The sequence below is a fragment of the Phyllopteryx taeniolatus genome, chromosome 15 (assembly GCF_024500385.1).
Source record: "Phyllopteryx taeniolatus isolate TA_2022b chromosome 15, UOR_Ptae_1.2, whole genome shotgun sequence".
NCBI lineage: Eukaryota > Metazoa > Chordata > Actinopteri > Syngnathiformes > Syngnathidae > Phyllopteryx > Phyllopteryx taeniolatus.
In genome coordinates this window covers 5,972,541-5,997,300 of record NC_084516.1, presented here as the reverse complement: position 1 = coordinate 5,997,300, position 24,760 = coordinate 5,972,541, and the positions used below count along the sequence as shown (strand labels likewise).

At 40.1% G+C, this 24,760-nt stretch overlaps 1 protein-coding gene and 1 non-coding gene across 3 annotated transcripts; both read right to left on the bottom strand.

Annotated features, from left to right (window-relative positions):
• Positions 1-6,704: 6,704 nt before the first annotated feature.
• ddx54 (DEAD (Asp-Glu-Ala-Asp) box polypeptide 54) lies at positions 6,705-15,625 on the bottom strand. Of its 2 annotated transcripts, none has more exons than XM_061747370.1 (20): positions 15,352-15,625; positions 14,254-14,380; positions 13,411-13,481; positions 13,137-13,325; positions 13,011-13,060; positions 12,876-12,917; positions 12,666-12,761; positions 12,462-12,583; positions 11,994-12,055; positions 11,783-11,914; positions 11,495-11,705; positions 10,032-10,163; positions 9,740-9,961; positions 9,597-9,670; positions 8,675-8,869; positions 8,401-8,552; positions 8,209-8,322; positions 8,024-8,134; positions 7,823-7,917; positions 6,705-7,146 (listed from the first exon to the last, which is right to left on the bottom strand). In XM_061747370.1, the coding sequence occupies exons 1-20, from the start codon at positions 15,469-15,471 to the stop codon at positions 6,890-6,892; spliced, it is 2,574 nt and encodes an 857-aa protein (XP_061603354.1). In that variant the 5' UTR covers positions 15,472-15,625; the 3' UTR covers positions 6,705-6,889. The 2 variants fall into 2 exon arrangements, with proteins under 2 accessions (XP_061603354.1, XP_061603355.1); XM_061747371.1 differs by having other exon boundaries at positions 14,254-14,375; positions 15,352-15,491.
• Positions 15,186-15,257, bottom strand: trnac-gca (transfer RNA cysteine (anticodon GCA)). The gene has a single exon. It is a non-coding gene; the product is annotated as a tRNA-Cys (tRNA).
• Positions 15,626-24,760: the final 9,135 nt, after the last annotated feature.

Sequence of the window (24,760 nt, the reverse complement as noted above, 5' to 3'; positions counted from 1 at the left end):
CCCATGTTACATAACAACTGTGAACTTATACTTTTCAACACAGACAAAACACTTTCACACGGGACTCATCAATAGCTTTAGCTAGCATAACTGGACTAAATAACACGCTTGTACAAACTGACGTGACATCACACATGGGCATGCAAATATGCGCATAAGCACTTTACACGGTACTAAGTCATTAAACTCACCTTTTGGAATAAATGTTCGGAAACACAGGTACATTTTAACAGCCAAGTAAACTTTTAGAAGCCCCATCAATGGAAAAGTAGAGACATACATTTTAACTTTTCACAGTGCACAAGGTGAATTCAAAGATGGCCAATAAAACAGGGCATTTCAAATACAGAACAAGAAACACGATCAATTAATTAAACCGAGCAAGTACACCAATATTCCGCCAGATGGCACCAAAGTCAATATGATATTTTGGCCAATGCACAAAAACAGCGAGTATACGAGAGTTTTAGTGAATAACGGAGGCTGGTTTCCCCCCCCCCCCCAAAAAAAAAAAATCTGCAATTCGCGAATGCGGAACCGCTAATATGCAGGGTTTCACTGTACAGCGTTTAACTTAACTTTGTATACTTGGACGACGAAGAGTCTTAAGTGTTACTTAAAACGTTTACGTAGTTTGATTACGGCAATAAGTTGACCCATGAATTGATTATTCGCATTATTTCCTGTACGAAAAATGTATTCTCAATTGGAATAGATTAGAGGTGGACTGGCATGTTGGAACAGATTGGGTTTGACCTCAGAGGTTCGACTGTAAGCGGATTATGGAAAGATGCTTACAGTACCAAAAAGATGTGCAAAACAAACCAAAGTCAAGAAAATGGCAGATTGCTTTTCACCTTCCTAAAACATTGGCCCACATTTAAGTTTCCATGTAACAGTCCCTGAGGCCTGAATCCAGATTGACAGATCACAGTGGAAACGCAGCTGTGGAGCTGTGGAAAAACAGTCTTTACATTCAAATTGGCAGGTGGGGTTTTCAGACAGGCCTCTTTCAGTCCAGACACTGTCTCGTTGCATTGTTCAAAAAGGTTCATAGGGTCATATTTATGGCATTCATTAGTCCATCTTTCTGCCTCCAAAAAGCAGACTTTTAACATCTTAACTGATTTTTAACATGTGTGAAACCCCATAGATGACGAGGAATAAATCACTGTGTGTGCTTAAGGCTCTTATATTGTGTGGTGTATTTGAGATGACCAACCCAGCACACCACGCACACAACACTTTGTAACCATATCCCCACTGACAATCGCTAGTCTTCTCCCCAGACTCCGTGTTGACTACACACACAACGATTTGCCATTGTAAATATCAAACAGGTTTGACATTTACCATTGTAATGCTCGATCAAGAAGATAAAATTATTCTCACCACACCCAACACCACAGGATAATCACTCAGGATAATCTTTCAGAGGCATCTGACAATCAGGCCTTTGCTGACTTTGATCGGGAGGGAGGCTAAATGCTCAAATTTAGCCCGATTGCCAGTATGTTTGTACCGCCATTAAGTTGGACGTTGCACATCATGAACAAAGCATTCATTGTGTTGGTAATGAGCTGTCACTTTGTCATATCAAGTTATCCAAATGTTCACACATGGCCTTCTGGAGGTTCTAAGTGACAATTTCACAAAAAAAGGCATTTGAGGAAAGCGAGACTTACACGGCTGGGTGGTGTCATACAAATCGATCAGTGCAAATGCTGCATGTTTACTCTGGATCCTATTCCTTTTAGTCTTGGAGGTGCACACAGCCAACAAGCCCCAGCAGATATCTCCAGCTCTAATTAGGACGTTTGTGGCCGCGAGTCACAGTCTTCCCTTGTGATGGAGCTAATTTGAGGCTCTTAAACATCTGCGATGTTCCAAACATCTTCATGAGCTGTCTGTTTTCAAAACAAAGCCGCAGCTTTGTGATTATAATACGACAATAAATATACCTAACCAGCCGGTGACCCCGCAGCATCTCAGTCCCCCCCACCCTCTTCCAGAAAAAAAAAGTCCTGCTAAAGATAAAAGGCAGCCTGTTAAGGGTTTCTGTGAGGGAGAACGAATTAGCCGGCCGGAGATTGGCAAATGTCAGTCATTTTGGGCTGTTGTCATCCCTCAAGCGGCCGGTAGCCTTGTCGGCAACAGCCTGAGAAAGGCCGAGCAATCCATGGCCCCGCTTGTAACTCAAAACAGTCGTATCTCGAAACCTCTTTTCCCATTTAAATGAATGGAAAGGCTTATTGTCAGTTCCAGTCTTCAGCCCAAAGTCGTTAGCAGCCAAACATATTGCAGCGGGGCATATGTTGCCTGGAATTTAAGTGGGACTCATAATAACACTTCATTGAGCCATCTCAACTCCTCTCTCAAATCATCAATACAGCATTAATTTTAGGTTTATTAGTAACCACCTACGCAGAGGATAAAGAATATATGACTGAGTTATATTGTCTGTACATGTTGTTGCTGCACTGTTTGTATTCAAGCCTTTGCTTAAAGGGTTAAAGTACTGCAACATAGATGCTAATTAGCATTAGCATTAAGCAATCGAGGCCTTTCTTTGGGTAGTTGTCTGGTTGCTTTAAATACACAAGGTGTAATTCTTTTGGCTTTATGTTTTGTTTGAGTAAACTTTAACTGGTCGTGGCATTTAACAATTTGAAGCCTCTGTTTTGATGATTTTTTCAATATTTCCAAATCTGCAGCTTATTGTAGAGTGCATTGACTTGATTTCACTGCCACCATACAGCGCTGTGTGCTCGCAAGTCAAAGCAAAAAAATCGGTCGGACGATGACTTGGATCTCAAAAAACCCGTGAGTTGAGTCACTCGGATCTCAAGGCACCACTTTACATAGTCCATGTCACTGCAGATTGTCCATTCTGAAGGTAATACATGATACAGATTCGTCTTTTTTCCAGCCGCAACCAAATTCTTGTGAGAGCATGTCATCATGTTATCTGACGAAAAATGGACATATTATTTGTGGCTTGTAATACACTGTTTAAAGATGATGACAGGTTGTTGGCCCAGGACAACAATTTGAAGTGAATGGACTAATATACTATTTTATATAACATTTTAACAAGTGTGCAGCCTGCCTTGCATTGCTTCCCTCTTCCACCTTCTCAAGAGCACGCGACAGGCTCTCAGTGTATCTCGAGCGGATGTTGTGTCCATCCTGGCAACGCTGAATGAAGATAAGGACGCTGACATCTGGAGAGCTGGCTGCGATGAGAGGATGGTAAAGACGATAAAGGGCACAGGGCATGAGCTGATAGCCAAGGTAGCATTCCCTCATTAAACTAGACATATTTTACGATATTATTAACATAAATATGGACTATGTTTAGTGCTATAAAATATATTGTCTGTCCATCATTCTATGTGCTTGCAGGACAATGAGGGGGGGAAAAAAAACGCGAAATGTACTGATTTCACTCTCATGCATTCCGATACACAAGTAAAGAAAAGCACAACGAGTGGAAAAGAGTGTGGTTGCTCTCTAAATTGCAGAATTGCTATTTGAACTGTTTTTGTTTGAATACATATACATAATTAAATAGCTCAATTTGAACAAATACAATTGGAGATAAACTTGTTGGTCCATGGTGAGTGCTTGAGCACTGTTGTAAACACAGAAAAAGTGTATAAAATGAGCCTCCAACCACACACACACACAAATAATAATAATAATAATATACAGTAGTAAATTTATCATTTTAAATCTGAAGTAGTAAAAGAAAAAAAATACAGAGGTGCCTCCAGATACAAGTTTAATTTGTACCATGACCACGCGCAAAAACTAAAAACACTCATATCTCAAATCATATTTCCCCATTGTGATGAATGGAAATGCCATTAATCAGTTCCAGCTCCCCAGTAACACAAACAACAAAATATGTTGTAATGTGGTTTATTTTTTTTTAAATACAGCTCTCCAGTATGATACTTATAAAAACATACAGTAATAACATTATTAAAGGAAAAGTAAAGAATTAAAAAGTTTGTGCATCATGATTTCATGCTTTAAGTTATGTTGCAGCTCTTGGCCACCAGGGGGCAGTATAATATATACATACGCACAATCATACAGTATATATGAAGATGGCCACAACTGCCCAGTAGGCGGCAGTAATATTAATAGTTTTTGCAGAGGATAAACAATACATGCCTGTCAGTGTTGTTAATTGTCTGTACATTTGTTGCTGCACCGTTTGTGTATAATTAACAGTTGCTTAAAGGCTTACAAACACTGTGACGTCCAACTAGTGAGTTTGGTAAGCCCGTTTATGGCGTTTTGCATTGTGTGTTAGCATTAAGCCAGCGGACTTTCGTATGAGGCAAAGTTATGTGATTATTTTAACTACAGGTGTAACTCTCTTTGTTTAATCTTTAGTTTGAGGTTAAACTTCAACTGGGAGTGGCAATAAAAAGCTTGATCCCCGTTATTGATGAATTGTTCACTGTACTCCAAACCGCTGCCTGTTGTGGATGAAATGAGTTGAGTTGGCTCCCACCACATCACGCTCAAATTTCAAATCATTGTTCACAAACCAAAGCAAAAAATAGGCTGAGTGACGACTCCTACCTCAAAAAAATTTCAACTTGCGGGTCACTCGCAAGGTAAAGTGCCGCTTACAAGATTTAAAAAATACATCATCTAAAAAACGTACAATAATAACCATATAATTTTAAGATACAAGAATACTTTTAGAATACTATAAAATAATAAATACATGTAAAATTAATGGATACATAAGAATACATTAATCACAATTATTTTCATATCAAGACTAAGGAAACATATAAGTAGTTATTGCTCACTGGTCTTATTATCTTTTATTTAAAAAATATTTTTTGGATCCACCTTGGCCAGCTGTGAGTCATGTCAGTGGGAGTCTGGTGACCGTCGCCATGGTGACGCAGCTGTGTTTAGACCCAACAAAATAACTACATACCCGATCACTGCTCATTTCTGCTCTTTAGCAGCGTGCACGTAAAAGACAGGAAATATTCACAGAAGAGCCTCTGGTAACGGCAAGCACGGATAACAACATAGATTAACCCCTGAAAAAAACAACCCAAAAAAAGATAAAGATATGATGGGACTAACCATATCCAGATGAGATGAGGAACTGCTCTCCTTCACTTTGATTGGCACGGTGCTGATGTGTCCTCTGCATGTGCTCATGTTTTGCACCTTCCCAGCAGTTGGAGGGATGACACGGCTTCTCTTAAAGTGGGTGACGGACTTCTGCAGATGATAAATCACAATAGCGTTTTGACATGTAAGCAGTGGTGATGAGTGTGGGATAACGTGGACCAAAACTAACTTTAAAAAAAAAAAATTTTTAACAGTAACATTTAGTATATTATGAATTATTTGAAACTATATTTAATATTTCAAGATTTTTTAAAATCCATGCTTTATTGTACACCACATACCTCAAGACCTGGTAAAAATGTGACTGAAAAAATGGAATACATCTGGTATTAATATGACGGCTAAATATCATTTGAAATTACTCTGCTGTTTAAAATAAATAAAAAAATGGGCCAAAAATGAAGACAAATTGAACTTTTATGCTTTTCAATGATTGCTAAAAAGTTAATCTATTATTTTGCTCTACATTATTATTTATTTATTAAATATGGAAAATGGATGTTGAATTGTTTCATAAATACTTGCATTCAAATTCACCTGTTCGTCGAGCTCAGTAGACAAGAGCGGCATCTGGTGGCATCAATAGTCATTACAAGATTTTTTTTTTTTTTTTTTTTAAAGCAATACAGCACTGTATTATCAAAGCAAGCACGATAATACGAAGGACAACTTTGGGGGAAAATAAGTAGTTATATCCGTAACCTTCATGCTTTGTGGTATTAAACCTTAGCCTCTTCGTGTGCTAAAGTTGCTAACAGGCCCCTTCGCTAGCATGTCGAGATAATTTACGTAGGTTTTTAAGTTTTCCAACTTGTCCCCCATTTCCACTTCTTTAAATACTAGTCTGTTTATCATTTATCACTCTTTAAATTGAACCTTACAAACGTGACAACCGTCGTGTGTATGGTAATTCGTTAGCCTCCTAGCATGCTAACAGAGATAACCTTGTTTAGTTGTGTTTTTCCAAGTGCTCACCCATTTATTGTTAATTTATTGTTAATTACGTAATGTGATGCCACAATTATTAGGGTTCCCACTCACCGAGTCCGCAAACACAGTGCAGCTCAGCTTCTGGCTAGCAGGTGTCATGCCTGGAGGGCATGCTTTTGACTCACTGTAATGGCAAAACTTGAATTGTGAAAATCAGTGCAGCACAAAGAGGGGGGGTTGGCAAACAAGAGTACACATGAATATTAGTGCAGCACAGGGGGAGTAAAACAACCTCTCCCACGCTCTTCAAACTGAGCCAAAGCAATAACAAATTCCATTAATTTGTGGTTTATAGAACCAAAATTCACATTGCTTAAACTGCTACCGTTGCAATTGTTTGCATCCTTTTCTGAAAAAAAAAGACTAACTGATGTTGCACTTTCCTAAAAATGAAAACATTTGCGCTATGTGTGTACTAAACCCCAAACATTTGTGGTTTCAACGTTGTAACCGGACTCGAGGGCAACCGTAAGCACAATGTGGCACCCCGTCCAAGATGCTAACATTTGTTTGATTTTAAATAAAGACATGACAAAAAGTTTCCGTGTTTTTGTCTGTATTTATATGAATTATTTATGTTACATACACAGTAGAGAATCAAAAGCGCCTCTAAAACAAATCATTCTCAAACATTCCCATTCAGAGAGTTCACATAGTGATGACGGAGAATCCCAATGAGCATCTCCACCTTAAATCCTTAACTAAAATATCTCTTTGCTCATTCTCACAACCTCTTCTTCATCTTGCCCTTCTTTTGGCTGCCTCGACCGAAGCCGGAACTCTTCACCTCTCCCAGCCATTTCTTGTTCTTGGCGCGTATTTTCTTGTGGCCTCCGCTCTGCAGGAAGCGGTGCTTCTGTTGCTTCTTGCGCTGCTTCAGGATCTGCTGGCTGGTCTTGAGCTCGGAGCGCACCCTGGTGCCGTTCGCCATGAACTGAGGACCTGCCGAACTCTGGCCTTGAGGACGGCCACGACCGCGGCCTAGAGGACGCAAACAAAATAGAATTTCATACTGAGAAGCATCTTTGCAGTTCAATGTATGTACTAACGTCTGTGTCTGCATGAAAAAGAGTTTTACAAAGGATGAGTAGGGTCACACTGCAATTAAAATAAAATTACTAGATTAAAGTCACAATGTTTAGAAAATAAACACAAAGTCGTTTTTTCTACAGCTTCCAAAACCAGATACATTTTTTAAAATGTTTTTATAAATAGATTTCCTTTTTTAAATATTTTTTTATTTTAAATTTTGATGACATAACACTTTTTTAACTTACATTTTATTTTTTAAATTTTGCCCATCACAGGACAAAACATTTTTAAAGAAAAAAAGTTAGGTTTTTATTTTATAAATAAGAATTCTTAATTTGTTCTATATTTTTACTTTTTGCCCACCATTGAGAACATAAAAGAAAAAACAGCTGGCTTCTGCAGCTTCTCACCCTGCATGTTTTTAAACAAGTAGATACGATTTTACAATATGTTAAAATTGACACCGTGAAGACCAAGATTCGACAGAAAAATCCTCGCATGAATACTTTCCTCCTCATTATATTATACGTAAATATAAATCCAGATTTACATGTCAAGCCCTCCTTGGAAGGTAATATTTTTTATTTCATTTAAATGGTGTTTAAGCACAAAATGTAATATATACCTCTTCCTGGCTTCCTCGCTCCTCCACCACCTTCTTCTCCATCTGAACCCGCCACTGCGTCCTCAATCTTGTACTTCTTCTTCCACTCCTCGTAACTGAGCGCTTGTTAAGTATACGGCAAAATATTGGCATCCACTCAAATTCACATTCTGAACTAGTAAATGACCACAAGTAGATGTGAGGTGTTTGTCCAAAGGATACAAGTTCTTCTTGTTCTTCTTCTTGTGGATGGTTTGACCGCCATCGAGTTTAATCCTCTTCTTCTGGTCCTCTTTCCCCATTTCTGTTACGAATCGCTTCCTCTTTCGGTCCCTACAAATCGAGTCGGAGTAAATATTGAGTAGAAAACATGATGACATTGGAAATGTAAAACATTTTCACGTCACCATTTCATAATTCTCTTGTGCTGGTTGAGTTGTTCCCCTTCGTCTCCCATGAGGTCGAGGACGGCGGAGGACGCTTGCGTTTCAAAGGTGCTGCCCTCACCGCCCAAACTTAACCTAAAAGCACGAAGACCTAGTGTGAAGCACACATCTGATAAGATTTCATTCATACGACACTTCAGAATATGCTGTCACCCTCTCTCCGAGTTGAAGTCTTTGGGTCTGTAGGGGATGTAGTACTCTTCATCTTTGGCCGCCTCGCGTTTGCCTCGCTTGTTCTTTGGACGCTCTTCTCCTCCGTCCTGATGACCCTTCCTTTTCCCACCAACCACCTCTGAGAAGACCTCCTGTAAGGAAAGACATCGTCTTTCTTCAAACTCAGGATGCGCTGGTAGCACTTGTTTCGAGACGGAGTATAAAAGGTAACACTATACTTCAAAATGCAACATTAAAAATACTGACTGTGTACCTGTAGTGCGTCGTCATCCTCACCGACAGCGTCTTTGCCGGCTGGGATGCTGACGGGCTTATGAAGGTGTCTCTCGGCGGCCCGACTTTCTCTGTCGTTGCTGAATTTGTCCACCCGCCGTGAGTCCTTGGAGCGCTTGGCCCGCATCACCTCGCTGGCGGATGTCTTGCTGCTGGAGTTGACTTCAAAGATGGTCTAGACGATAAGGCAAATAGGCAAATAAAACAAACAGAAATCAGTTATCCTCCCAACTTCACCTTTGAACCAATTAAAAGCTCTGAGATGATTGTAATGTGTCACATAAATCTCACATCCCTGAATTTAATTCAACTTAAATTGAAAAGTTCCTCTCTTTCTATTAAACGGGTCATTAATATTTAGGTTGAAGTGTAAAAAAATAATAAATACATTTTTTTTAAAAAAAGAACAATTCACACAATTTAGGGCCCCACATGATAGTTATGTTTAATTGACATTAGACTGATGAAAAGGTCCTTCGAAAAAAATCTTTTACCAACAAGGCAGGTGTGTCCAAACTCATTTTTGTTGCGGACCACGTCATGGTTATAGTTTCCCTCAGAGGGACGTTATGACTAAAACCATATAAATGTATAACTGCCTCATATTATTACAAATGCACAACAAATTGATGGCTAGCTTGCTTTAAAATCAGAAGCTAATAAAAACTGTTCAACTGTTATAAAACATATGCTTGCAATTATCAACATTATTAAAGGTGAAGACCATTTGCAATTTGGTATTTTAGCATGAAACGAAGTTGACACATGATTTGCTTTCGCTCGGATCTGGCCCCCGGGCCCTGAGTTTGACACATGTACAGTAAAAGTTTAAGAATGCCTACATTAAAGGTTGTGTCATAAGTTGGCTGAGAAGCATCACCATTAAAAAAAAACACACTCACCGATTTTGATTTGTAGCCCTTGATGGCATCAACTAGCTGAAGGCGTTCCAGTTCAGTTTTCTCCAAACCGGACCCTAAAGAACAAAAACAAACAGTCAACAACTTGCGCCGTCGTCGTGGGCTCTGTTCCTCTCAAGACAGACCCAGCAAAGGATGGACAGCCATGCAGGACAGGTCCATGTTCTTCACTCGTCTGATGGACTCGGCCGAGGGGCTGGGCCGAGACTTGAGGTACTGCTTGTAGGCGTTCTCCGAGATGCGGTGCAGGTTCTGCAGGTCCAGGGAGTTGCCGTGCGCCGTGATCAGGTTGGCGGCTTCGTCGTCCAGGACGCTCTGAGGCACGCGACCGAAAACACCGTCTGTATCTGCAGGGAGGACCACTTGCTTTTTATACAAATTGACTTTTTTTGTTTTGTTTTCAACAAAATGCCCAACCTGGCGTGTGTTCTGGCGTGGCCAACTGCACGGGTCTTCCCAGGAAAAGGTGAAGGTCAAAGGCGAAAGGAACCTCATCCGGACATATCATGCTATAGGCCGTGCCGCTGCGCCCCGCTCGGCCCACACGACCTGAGAAGCAAATACCATTGACCATTTAGTTGATGGAAATAAATATTTTAAAATTTGCATCCGAGATGACATGCATAACAGTTTCGATAATACAATTTAAAAATAAATTAATTAATTTCCGCATGTTTCTCCCAGTAGGCTACAAATTTAGGGTTTATGAGCAACTTTTAGTTCTAGATGAACCGGATTTTTTAGGATAATCCTATTGTACAGAATCCATACAATATATGAAATACTCATATTGTTTGGGGGGGAAGGCGGATATCATATTATCCATCCATCCATTTTCTGAGCCGCTTCTCCTCACTAGGGTCGCGGGCGTGCTGGAGCCTATCCCAGCTGTCATCGGGCAGGAGGCGGGGTACACCCTGAACTGGTTGCCAGCCAATCGCAGGGCACATCGAAACAAACAACCATTCGCACTCACAGTCATGCCTACGGGCAATTTAGAGTCTCCAATTAATGCATGTTTTTGGGATGTGGGAGGAAACCGGAGTGCCCGGAGAAAACCCACGCAGGCACGGGGAGAACATGCAAACTCCACACAGGCGGGGACGGGGATTGAACCCCGCACCTCAGAACTGTGAGGCTGACGCTCTAACCAGTCGGCCACCGTGCCGCGATATCATATTACATTTTAGTAAATCAAAAAATGAAAAACATCCTATTGTTTAAAAAGGAATAATGTATTAATACATTATTAAAATATAGTACATAATATATAAAATGTACACATTAGCCTACAGAAAAAAATATTTAGTCGAAAATCCCATTAAAAAAAAAAATAATCAACACAATGACAAATTTTACAAATGTCCCAGAAAAAATATTTAAATCTGAAAAAAATAAAATAAAATAACATTAAATGGATACATTATTGACAGAGAAAAATGTTAAATTGGTAGAAAATACAATTAGATTTTAAATAAGATTGGCACATTAGTACAACTCAAATTGCTACGGTTTATAACGGCAGAACTACCTATTCCATTTTAGGGATAATTGACAGATGGGGGATTTATTTTAGGAAAAAAAAATGTCAAAGTTAATCAACTTCAATTTCATGTCAACTGAGAATAATTTCATAGAAAAAATAAATTGCATATTCGCTTGTACATACTTTATGCAGGGCGGATCACAAAATGCAAAGAAACAAAAGTTTAATCAAGATTAGATCCAAATAGGACATTTGGCAGGAATTCTCATTTGATACGTCCAATGTTAGTAGAAAAGGCTGCAATTTGTCGCACCATAAACTGTAGCCTTTCACTCAATTGTTTCTTGCAGGTAACAAATGTTTAAGCATCGGCTCCAGTCTGTCGTTTGCTCACCAACTCTGTGCAAGAAGAGCTTTGACTTGGAGGGAAAGTTGTAGTTGATGACATTGTCCAGCAGCGGGATGTCTATACCACGAGCGGCCACGTCCGTCACAATGAGCACCATGGCTTTGCGGTGCACAAACTTCCCAATGTTGATCTTCCTCGCCGTCTGATCCAGGGCGCTGTAGATGTAGGCGCACTCCACGCCTTCTGACGACAACAGCTACACAATCACCACGGACATTAGAATCTCGCTCAAAAGCGCGACTCTTCCAGGCGGTTTTGTGGCGTTACGCTGACCTCCTTGACGTACTCCACGTGATGTTTGGTGGCAACGAAGACCACCGTCTGCTCCTGAGGCTTGACCACGTTCCTCAGGAGGTGGAGGAGCAGCGCCGGCTTGTCGTCCACTCGCAGGTGGAAGAACGACAGCTGGGGGAAGGAAGAACTTGAACTATACATGCACAACTTACATGCTTTAATGTAATAATAATTTTATTTTATTTTTTACTTTGATCTGGTCACTGAGCTTAGAGTCCACATCCAAACGAATCAGTACTGGTTCTGTCAGCCCTGGGAAGAAAAATAACTGTCAGTCTTGTCTAAACTTACTGTATTAGGTAAACCAGCACAAACATTTGACCCAATATATATCTGCCTATATTTTCCTATCACATTTTTTTTTCTTTTACAGATTCTGCTCATAACTAGGCTACTCACTTAAATTTCCATAGATTTACAAATTTATATCCAGTGGCACCTCGACTTGCGGGTGACCTTTTTTGGTCGAGTTGCAGGCAAAAATGTGAGTAACAAGCTAACTTCATAACATGCACCAGATAGTAAACCATTCTAAAAATACATATATATTCACTTTTCACGGAGCAGTTACTGTCACCTTGGAAAGACATATTTGATAAATTGCTGATATTGGCTGAAGTGATTGTCAATGTGAAGGCCACATTGGAAATGATCTCACCAGCTCTGGCAAACTCCACCAGCAGTTTGGGCAGCGTGGCAGAGAACAGCAAAGTCTGTCTTGTGTCAGGAAGCCTCCTGATGATCTCCTGGAGCTGCTCGGCAAAGCCCATCTCAAACAACCTGAAAGGGTGAGGAACATTAGCGCAGACAGTCGTGGAATTCGATAACAGTCTGCGAAAGGAACACGCGACATTTGACTCACCTGTCGGCCTCGTCGAACACCACGTACTCCACGTTCTTCAACTTCAGGTTCATTTCCTGGATGATGTGCATGAGTCGGCCAGGGGTACCGATGATTCTGGAGGACACAGAGAGAAATTATCAACATAAAGACATTTTGATCCTTTGCCCATCTGGACAAGACATCATTCTGGACTACAACACAAAAGGCAATGTTTTTGTTTGTACTCACATGTCAGGGTTTTCATGAAGCGCAGCAAACTGGTCTTCCAAACTGGTGGACATAGAAATTGATTTAAGAGGACAACTACAAAGATTTGAAAGTAAAAGTGAAATCAAAATAATGGGGGGTTGGAGGAAACCACACCTGTCTCCACCAAGGATCAGAGTCATCTTCAGTTTAGTGAACATCCCCAACTGCAACGATCAAATTGAGTGAAATGTAACTAATTTCCACGCCCAACTCATGTTATCCCGCTCCTCGTCGTCTTACTTCTTTTGTGAACTTCATGGTCTGCAGGGCCAGCTCTCTGGTGGGGGTCAGGATGAGGGCCCTGGCACCCGTCTGGGCTTGCGGCGCTTTCAGCTTCTCGAACATGGGCACCAGGAAGGCGGCCGTCTTGCCGCTGCCCGTCCGAGCCATGGCCACGACATCCTTGCCGTCCAAAATGATTGGGATAGTCTGACGTTGCGGAGGATGAGGTTAGGGCATATCGTATCAATATACATCATGCATATTTGAGGATGCAAAGAGACGCCAGGCTCACTTTTCTTTGGATCGGCGTCGGGACTTTATAGCCCTTCTTCATGACGCCCTTGTAGACTGAGTAACAGAGTCCTAACCACACACAAAAATATAATATCAGTACAGCTGCAAATACAGTCCATTTTTTCCCCCGTGATATCACGATTCACCGTTTGCACCCCTCGCTATATGGCACCTATTTTTTTAATACTACGTACATTTTCCTAACGAACATTTCGGACCAATGCTTGCGCGAGAGTTTGAACATTTTATACTTCCTAAGTCTGAATGTAGAGTTGCTCACTTTCATGCTAATTTACGTCAGCCCCGCTATGACGTTTCACATTATATGTTAGCATTAAGCCAGGGGACTTCCATTTGGTCAAACAAGTTGGTGTCAAGTTTAGTTATGTTTTTGTGTGTCAGTTTTACAGTTAATTTCAACTGGAAGTAGCAAACAGCTTGAAGCAAGCACGCTTTGCCTCTTATTTGGAGAACTGTGGGAGCAAGTCTTTCCACTTCCTCGAAAGTGATGTTCTATGATATGTCTTCCATTTCTTGATAGCGAAAGAATGAGAACAGATGTTAAAGAATAATTTGAAAAGTCTATTTGATTAAGTTTAAGTGTATTTTAATACATTTAAATATCTTTCAAACGTGTGGGGGAGGAAACCTATATTAACAAAAAGGTTTTTTGATTCCGGTCTGCATATCACAGATTTTAACCTATTTGGAAAATATCCCCCGCGATCACTGTAATTGTATTGTTTAACTGGATAATAACTATCTTTGGCCGTATTAAATAGCAACAGTAAGTCAATGAGGTGTTGTTATTGCGCTTTAGATTTGCTCTGGTGACTCTCACCCATGGACTGAAATCCTCCGGATTTCTTCTTCTTCTTGTTCTGTGCTCGGACCAGCTGCCTGGTGTCCGGCTCCACATCCGACAGGCAGTCCGAAGCGGTGGGGAAGCGCAACAGCTTGCCCCTGGGCTGTCGAAAATAACAAATAACTTATAAAAGAATCTAATTTTCAAATTATAGATAATAGATAAAGATAATGTATTTCCCCTGAGAGTGGGCATCAGATAAAATGGACTATGTGGCGCAGCATTGGAGGGCCAAGCAGTTAACATGTCTGCCTCACAGTTCTGAGGTGGTGTGAACGGTTGTTTGTCAATATTGCCCTGCGACAAGCTGGTGCCCAGTCCATTATGTAAGCTGCTTCTCTCATCAAGTTTGCTTAGCTTCATTCAAGACTAAAATGTCCATTGATATAAATGTGTGTGTGAATGGTTGTTTCAATCCAGGGTGTACCCGGCCTCTCGCTAAATGCCAGCTCATCTAATTAAAACAAGCGCTATAGAAAATGCAGAGATGCTTTAGTTATGGAAGCTATTATATGTAATCTGATGTATAAATTTATGTTTAGGTCATCTGGGTCAGAAAATGATTTAATCAATGCTCTTGTTAACCCTGTATGTACTTCTGTCGGATTTTATTCTAGGTAGTGGAATTACTAGCGAGCTTGTTTGTATGTTGAACACTGAATTATTATTATTTTGCTTTTTTAAAAACACTATTATTATAATTTCCTTTGTTGTTTCTCTATTATTATTATTATTTTTCTTGACTCTGTGATATGGAACCCACCTGGGTCTGAAATAAAGAATAAAGTTGTGCATTCAATGACCTACGAAAAAGTGGTCACAATGCAGTTTAGTTTGTAGTTTTGTATCCTGGACTATTTTCTGTTAATATTTTACAAACTGCACCAATTTTGGAAAAAAATGTGTGAAGGGGGCATCCGGATTTGAACCGGGGACCTCTTGATCTGCAGTCAAATGCTCTACCACTGAGCTATACCCCCTGATACATAAAACCCACCCCGCAATCAACTCTAACATTCTTCTCGAATCAACCAAAATCCATTCGCCAATACTTGACAACACTTTAAGACATACGGAATCATCGTCTTTGATTTGGACATCCAGTTCGAAGTCTCCGCCGTCAGAGTCCGCGTTGGGCTCTCTGCCGGCTGCGTGTTTCTTCCTTTTAGTCAGCTTCTTTTTCCTCTGCGCCATGTCGGGGTTTAAAAACCAGCCTTCTTTTACAAACGACGCGAATAAAATCTAGTTTCAAGAGTTCATGTTATGTCGAAAAGGGACAGCGAGGACTCAGACCGCCATGTTGTAAACACGTGTGATCTACGGCTTCTTTTCTTCTTCTTCTATTTCCGCTTCTTGACTGCCGGGACTCGGGTACCGTTTTCGATCGCCACCTATTGACTTGAATTAGAAGTACAGGTCTGTTGCCTTTTCAAACCTTGTTTTCCCCAATGTGATATTTTTGTTCAGTCAAAAGTAGCCAAATATTGAAAGCGCTTGGATTTAAAACTATAATAATGACCAAATACCCACTAGCGACAATAGCCTGCAAAATCTAATGACATCCAATACAATAACTGTATAAAGAATAAAGAAGAACATAAATATAAAGACCCAATACAAAATTTAAGACCACAGCAAAATGATCAGTTTCTCTACTTTTGCTATTGATAAGTTTGTGTTTGAGTAAAAAATAACATTTTAGGTTTATTCTATAAACTACTGACGACATAAGTCCCAAATTCCAAATCCAATCGCGGGAGTGCTGGAGCCTATCCCAGCTATCATCGGGCAGGAGGCGGGGTACACACTGAACTGGTTTCCAGCCAATCACAGGGCACACATCAACAAACAACCATACGCACTCACATTCACACCTCGGGGCAATTTAGAGACTTCACTTAACCTACCATGCATGTTTTTGGGATGTGGGAGGAAACCGAAGTGCCCGCAGAAAACCCACGCAGGCACGGGGAGAACATGCAAACTCCACACAGGCGGGGCCGGGGATTTAACCCCAGTCCTCAGAACTGTGAGGCAGACGCTCTAACCAGTCGTCCACCGTGCCGCAGCAGTGGTGTCGCTAGGCCTATTTTAGGGGGTGTGGGGCTTAAGCCCCGGTAAAATGTTCTTTAGCCCACATGATTTGGTTGTATGTGGTTAGGCCCAGTTTTTAGTGTCTTAACCCCCCTAAAACAAATGTTAAGCCCCCTAAACGATGTTGTACTTCCCCAAAAATCGTTACATCTAGCGTAAATATAGCACAGCATTAGAGAAAAACAACATCATACCAACAATCAAACATGGTGGTGGTTGTGTCTGGGGCTGTTTTCTGCTCCAGGACCTGGACGACTTGCTGTGATTGATGGAACCAAGAATTCTGCTCTTTACCAGAAAATCCTGAAAGAGAATGTTCAAGCCAACTGTTTGTGAACTCAAGCTAAAGCACACTAGGGTTCTGCAGCAGGACAATGGTCCAAAGCACACTAGCAAGTCAATTTCCAAAAGGCTTAAAAGAAAACCAGAATGAAGGTTTTGAAATGATGTAGCAAAGTCCCGACTTGAATCTGAAACTGGGATAGACTCCAACTCACCTAGCACCCTAATGAGGACAAGTGGTATAGAAAATGGATGTACATAGCTTGCACATTTACCTAATAAAATATCTGGAGAGTGTTCATATTTCTTTAAAGCCCCGCCTCGTCATTTATGCAAGTCCAACCTCACCGGGGAGAACCGTTTCGATATGTTTGGTCACGTTTTTCCATGAGGAAACCTCAGACGGCATCTGGGTAGACAAAAGTTGTGCCGCCCGTGCGACCGCTGTCACATTTATGTGGGCAGATTGCTAAAATGTGCCATAAGGTTTACTTACTACCACTGCACACATGTACATGCTTGGAAGCACAATCTCCAACCTCCAGAAGTCATTTGGGACAAATAAAGCAGAGGGCATTATTAGATGAAATATCTGTTGTGGCTCAGGCCATTTACTATATATACCCAACTACAGAGAGTAGCATTTTATTCATGGTAAGGCATAAAGGAATTAATCATGAAAAGTTAATTTGAGGAGTGGCGTGTATGTATTATAGTGTACAATGCAATCAGAGAACAATTGTTGACTATCTAGCTCTCTATCTATCTATCTATAGGGGTAAGGTGTCCATTATCGGAGTATAAATGCTTTTTATGATATTTGAAGAAATGTATTGTGGCTTAGAGCATTTACAATATTTAACTACAGAGAGTACCACTCTATTTGAAGTAGTAGGGGTAAGGCATTTATTAGGGTACGAATACATTTTCATGACAATAAAAAGTTAATTTGAGGCTGGTGTGTCGGCAAGGTTATTTTATTAGATTATATTACAACAGCTAAAAAAAACATGTTCATTTACAGTCATTTTGATTGAGTTTATGTTTAATAAGAAGTACCACATAAAAGTACGAATTTGCCAAGGACTTTTAGCACACAACTTTCGTCTTGTTTACTGGCGGCCAGAGTGGATTTATTTATTTATTTCAATCACCCAGTGGAAATGTGTCCTTTGGATGATAACGCTGACACTAATATGGCAGCCAAAACATACTGTTTGAAGTCCGTGGGCTGATGTACAGTAAATAAGTCAACACCATGGCAACAGCCCGCAGCTAATGCCATTCATATTCCCCCTGCAGAGCTCGGCTGCAGTGGCCTGGAGCCAAATCTGTTTCTGGGGCTGAGAGGGATGGAGCCTTTGTGCACACACACACACACACACACACACACACACACACACACAACAACAACAACAATAATAAAAATGCACAGAAACACGAGTCGTATTGTCTGTTTTTAAAAGTCGATGTATAATTCAAGGCGTGTAAAAGGTGATCAGACTATTTTGGTTTGGGAATCACTTCCACATGGTGTGAGTCTGGCATTTAATTACATGACACTGCTTATGAGTCACCGGGGCTTTGCGTGGCTACAAAACGAAACAAAACCAAAAAAAAAAACAGCAAAAAAAAGTAGTGTTTTGCTAGCTTTGTACCATCTCTTATAAAATCCCTTCACGAGAACCTTCACCTTCATCCTGACACCGACGAATAACAAATTGATTCATCGGGAGGCAATGTAGGCCATGCTAAGCTGGATGCTGAGCTACGGCTGAGTGTGTGTAACCTTTATGAAAAAAACAAAAACAAAAATGCTGTGGCGCAAGTTGTGTCAGCAAGACCACATTAATGTGCAAACACTCACCAGTGGCTAAGTGCATGAATGCGAGTCATTAGGGGAACAGATGTCAGAGTAATGTCTCAGGTTAAATTTGAGTTTAGGATGTTCCCGTGTGGCGTCTGTGCGTGTGTGTGTGTCAAGCAAGCAGATGCTGCTGCCTCTAAGCCGTCGAGATTGAGGTGGGGGACTGTTTAAATTAAGAGATTTGCAGAGTTGATGATTTGTAGGGGCCAACTTTTAAAATAGTGGTGGTGGTGGCCTAAATTCTCCGCCTATTGATTTGTTTATCATTCATTGTGATTGTGAAAACAGTCGTCCCTCGCCATATCGCGGTTAACCTTTTACAGCGTCACTGTATCGCAGAATTTTAAATCGTACATCATTTGAGATTGCAGATTTTTTTGGCGGGATTTTGCGGTGATCATTTTTCCACACGGACTAATGTTACTGCAGACTCACGTAGCAATATGCGCGAGCCAGCAGGAAAGCGTCCATAAAAGGCACAGAATGTCGACTGAAAAGCAAAACTGGTTTACGCAACCACACGTTGTAAAGTAAACATCGTTAGCTAATTCAATATAGTCTACCACCAATATAGTTAACTGACAAATTGTAATCCCTCCACAGGTGGTCAAGGATAGACACAGCCACTCGTGCACTTTCAATCGCGTTATTAAACAAACGGTAACAAAATAAACACGTAACAGGCGCATTCATTGTCCGACTTTCGACGTTTTGGCATCTGTCTCTCATAATCGACATGACAAGTCGAGAACTCTGATCTCAAATCCAAAGTGATGCAATGCTGCCATCTACTGGTGTCTTACTTTCATTACGGTTATGCAAGAGCTTGAATTTCACAGACGAGCGCAGTAAGACCCTCCTCAATGAGTTAAATCAGTGGTTAGTCATAACTAAATTGATTATAAATAACATTTTAAAATGAGCATGAATGCTTGTTTTAATATTGAAATAACAAACATATTTTCCTCATCTACAAATGACCTGATTTATATGCTGCTACGTGCCCTAGGCTACTCTCAAACGTTGTAGTCGCCACGGCAGACGCTGTACATCCAAGGGGCAAATTGACGCCAACTCGTCATAATTTTTGATATGGCTTCATGGGAGGAGATATCGGCACTTTTTTAAGCCGCAAATCCCATTAAGCCATTGTGACCTCACTGAAAAAAATGTGAGTCCCGAGCCATGAGTGAGCATACTTTTCTGCAAGCTGCAAAATACAGCCAGTTAACTCCTGATGCAACGCGACATACATAACACAGTGCCATGCAGGTCCATAAATTTGAATAGGGTAGATGAGTATGTTTATATTAGTAGTTCAAATAGTAGTAATTAAAAAAGTGAATCTCATATGTTGGACAGATTCATTGAAACGCAAGCTAATTCTTACCTAATTTTTTAAATATTAAAAAACATTTTGATTCTTTTGTAATAGTATTCTGATTTCTAGAGATTTTTAATTTGGAGGGCGGCGTGAGTGACTAGCACATCCGACTCACATTTCTAAGGTTCGCGTTCGACTCGCTCTTTAGGAGTTCCTGTGTGGAGTCTGCACAGTTAACTTAGTTAACTGGTCATATTTTACCATTGCCGTTGGCAGTTTGCCATTTGAACACTCTTCTGGGCTTGGAATGTAAACTGCATTCTTTTTATTGACCAATTGAGCAACTGTAATTGAGACCTATGATCTCTGCCTAGCAACAAGTGGGCAGGGAAACATGTAAGTACAGGTGAATCTAAAAAAATTCCCATATACTGTAGGGTATTTCAGTACAGTGTTCCTCCACTAGTCGTAAATCCAAAAATAACTGAAACCCCCCAAAAAGGAATATGGTGGCAAAGCACTGCCAGGTACCCAAATGTGTCTATGTGCTGTTTTCAACCACTCCCCAAAAAAACTCTCAAGCCCACTAGAGTTAAAACGGCAAACTCCTTATAATGTTTGTAGTCGTGCAAAATAGATCTGAAATAAAGTCCACCAAATTTAAGCATATGCGCACAATTAGCCATGTGTCAAAAATGCCTCTTGATCAGCAACCCGCTCTGTATTGCAGCGACGACAGGGCCACGGCACTGCGTCAATGTGATGCTGCCACCCCCAGTGACAGCAGCAGATGGTGACGGGGTCCTCGGGCGGTGCCCCCACTGCCCCCGAGACCCTGGGCGCAGGGACAGAGCAGCCATGCACAAAATACGTGGCCACTTATTACATCTTCAGATGTCGTGTGCCGACACAAGACGCTGAAGGAGCAGCTCTTATGTGCAACATGCTTCTGTTTTTATTGAAAAATGTAATCAAAATATGCGGCAACAAAATTATTGTTGCTGGAGACATCATAGCTTTACATTTGTTGCTAGGCAATAGTTTCCCTACCAAAAAAAATCAGCACCCTCACTGTGCTGTTTCTTGGCAACCTGGGGTCAAGTGCTCTGCTGCCACATTCAGCAGAGAAAGGAGAGGGAGAGATGGCAGTAACATATTTCCATCTCCCCAAAAAAAGTATATTATTTGAAGAGATTCAAATAAAAATATAACCATTACGCTGCATTATATAAATGCATAAAATGTGCATATACTAATCTTTTCCACTATGGTGGGGCACTGCCCCACTGGCCCCAGAAGCAATATTGTCCCTACTAACTATATCCACACGAGAAAAAAAAATCTCAATTGACAAGGGAGAAACAATTTTTACACCATGTTAACATTGAAAATGGTCATTTAGTATAATTATATACATGCAAAAAAGTTGATCAATTTAATGTTTTTTGCAACATCCTATGACAAGGTGGTAGTTTAAATGTACTGGAGGACTAAAAACAATTCTGAATTAATACAAATTTAACACAACTAACAAAATCTATGCATGTGCTTTTTTTAGATGCGCCGTCCAAGAAAGTACATTATTATAAGAACGAGGCAGCAGACGGCAGTAAAACAGCCTTTTGCTATAACTCCCAACATGGCTACACATGGAAAATGGCAGGAGTGACCTCTAAAATACCTCACGTGGGACCTCTTTGAATTCATAGAAAAAGCTGGTAGTCCTTTCAGGGCAAAAGAGCCGAAATGGCTTATCACACTTTCACCAGAAAAGCTGAGACCTGTGTGCTGCGTAAGGAGAATCCAGCTTTTCCCATAAGCAAACAAACAAACAAACAAACTCACAATGACTTAATATAGCACTGCTTATTTTGCCTTCAGTCGTGCAGCTTGTGGCAGTATTAGGGACATAATCGTGGGAAATGTGACACAAGCATAAAAGGGATGCGAAATAGCCCCTGATGATGTCTTCAACATGCCGTTTTTGTTTTCATTAAGCAGCCTGAATGTAGAATACTGCGGTCAGAGACTTCCGGATGATTGCTAATTATGACTGCTAGGCTGCAATATAATAGTTTAATATCATGCCCTCTGCACTTGTAGTGGAAGGTTATGTGTGATGACAAGGAGGGGAGGCCCAAACAGCAAAATTAACTTTTCATGTATTTCCTCTGCACAGCGTTGTTTGCTTGCTTGCATAGCCGCTGGCTCGCTTCTTCCTCTCTTTGCTTTGCTGTGTCTTAATTGCAATTCCATCAAAAATTTAAAGCCCCCCTTCTTCCCGACTTTTCACTGTCAGTATACAGCCATAGCAGGGGAGAGAAATTTAAAGTGGTTATTGTGTGTCAAGATAAGTCGGGGAAGATTCACTTTCATCACAGGAGCACCACTGGACCCTCCTCTTTTTCCTCGCCGCCTCCAAATCTCCATCCTCCCTCTCCTCTTGCGGGCTCTTTCACCAGCCTTATCACTCAAAAGGCTGGATGGAGTGGCTCTGCGCTATATGAATATATCATATCGTATAAATAAGGACAGCAAGACTGTGTGTGTGGGGGGGGAACAAGCAAGAGTAGAAAAACAACAGTTGAGACACAAATTGCATGTTGCAGCAGCTTTGGGACTTAAAATGTTCTAGTTTGAGATTGAGAAAAACAATGTAAAGTTAAGGTCAAAATTGCTGCCAGCTGTTGAATATTTCTCTAAAATAAAGCCAGATGTTTAAAATATTCATAACAAATCATTCCTCAATGATACAGCCCTATTTGTTACATTTCCGAGTGTAAAAACATTTTTCAAGAATAAAATATATGGTGAAAGCAGAGATGGTGTAAATTTTATTTCAAAACAACTCGGATTCAACCACACCTGAGCAGTCAATTATTACTGAATTGCACCTCTATATTTCTAAGCGATTTTCTTGTTTTTTCTAATGGGTTTTTACAATATACAGGCTGGCCAGAATTTAAAATTGGCCACCTTCGGTGTAGTACCATGTTGCACCAAAACATGCTGGGCAGGATTGAGGTCTACTGCAAGTAATGCAGTGTAATTAAAAGCAAGAAGAAGCGCAAGAGAAGGTCCCAGATTAATACTGTACATTGTCTGAATGTATAGGTTTGTTTTTTTCCCCCTACATCATCAACATTTAAGAATAAACTGTCAACGTCAACTCTTAAAAAAAAAAAAAGAAAATAAAAAAAACGATCAACAATTAAAATTGAAATAAGGGGTACGTTTAAAAAAAAAAAAGAAATAAAGAATGTCTTCATAAAAAGTAGATGCTTAAAAAACATCAACATTTGGGAATACCCATATGCCAAATCTTTTTATTTTTTAAATTATATTTAGTTTTTAATGAAATTTGGGAATAACTTTATGTCATCTCCATTAAAAAAAGAGATTAAGAAATCTTTTTTTAAATTACCACGTTGAATCCTGAAAAAAACACCAATCCATCCATCCATTTTCTGAACCGCTTCACGAGGGTCGCGAACCTTTTGAATTTAATTGAGTTTTGAAAAAAATATCATCTTTGTTTAAGAGCAACCTTATATCATCTATATTTATTTTTTAAATATATAAAAATATAAAACTCAAAGTTTAGAAATAAACTTATCTATACAACTATACAACTATACAACAAATATAGAATACATAACTAAAAGTATATTGCCGAACAATTTCTAAAAAATGGAAAAAATAAAGACATTTGGAACATCAACATATGGGAATAACCTTATGTCAAGTCTTTTTAAATAGTTTTTTGAACTTCGACCATCAACATTTGGAAATAACCTTACGTCAAATCTTTAAATTTAAATAAGATTTTTTTTTAAATGACGAGATTTGGAAATAACTTCCTGTCAACATTACAAAAAATATAGAATAACAAATGAAAAGATACAGACAAATCAGATTTTAAAAAGTTGAAAAATAAAGAGATTTGAAGAATGAATGAAAAATGTCAAATCTTTATAAAAAAAATAAAGTGAATAGATTAATAAAAATTACATCAAATCTTTTTAAATTGTAATAAAAAATGACATTTTAAAATGATAAAATTTAGGAACAACCTTTCCAAAGTTTTGTAAAAGAAATAATCATCAAAATTTGGAAATTACCTTACCAACTTTTTATAAAATATATCAAGTATTAGCATGTAAAGTGAGCCACTGAGAACTAGAGTGGGCTAACTCCACGTTTTGTCATTTTGCAGGAGAATGATTTAAAGTTCTATGCCTGCTGACAAATAGCTCCAATAGCGGTCTCAGTCCGCACGTCGTGAAATCTATCAATATTTCATGAAATAAAAAATGCTAAATGCAATAATAGACTGCCCCCTATATGTCAAAATTGGAACTAAAATGGAGTTAGCCCATTCTAGTTCTCATTGGTTCAATTAACCCTGATTGGATATGTGTGTGCGTGTGTCTTATGTCATCTCATGAGATTGCTCATGAAGTGTCATCTAGTGTCAAGAGGACCTATCCGCCAAATGCTTCCCACTGCTGGCATGTCTCACCGCATTTTCTCCGTTCGCACGTGCACTCTCCCCAAAACAGTGACTCACGAGTAAAGGCCACAGAGGCGACAAACAACAAGTCAGCTGCGCACGACACAGATGTGCTCTGACCAACACGACGGTCTGGAGCGCACGCCTCTGATTGGCTACTGTGATCCGTAATGAAGAAAATCATCAACACGCAAACATATGGAGGTCAAACGCCTGTGCGTGAGGATCACCGGCGTTCGTCTGTGGGCGCGCTGCTTTTGCTTGTGGAGGCAGCTTAGCACAAAGCCCTGCCTTATCCGCCGGCATTACAGTCTCTTAGAAAGGATTTAGTTTTTAATTCTTGATTAGATGGAATTTTCTCCACAGTGTGCAAGCGCGTTGATACGCAAGATAATGGCGTGTT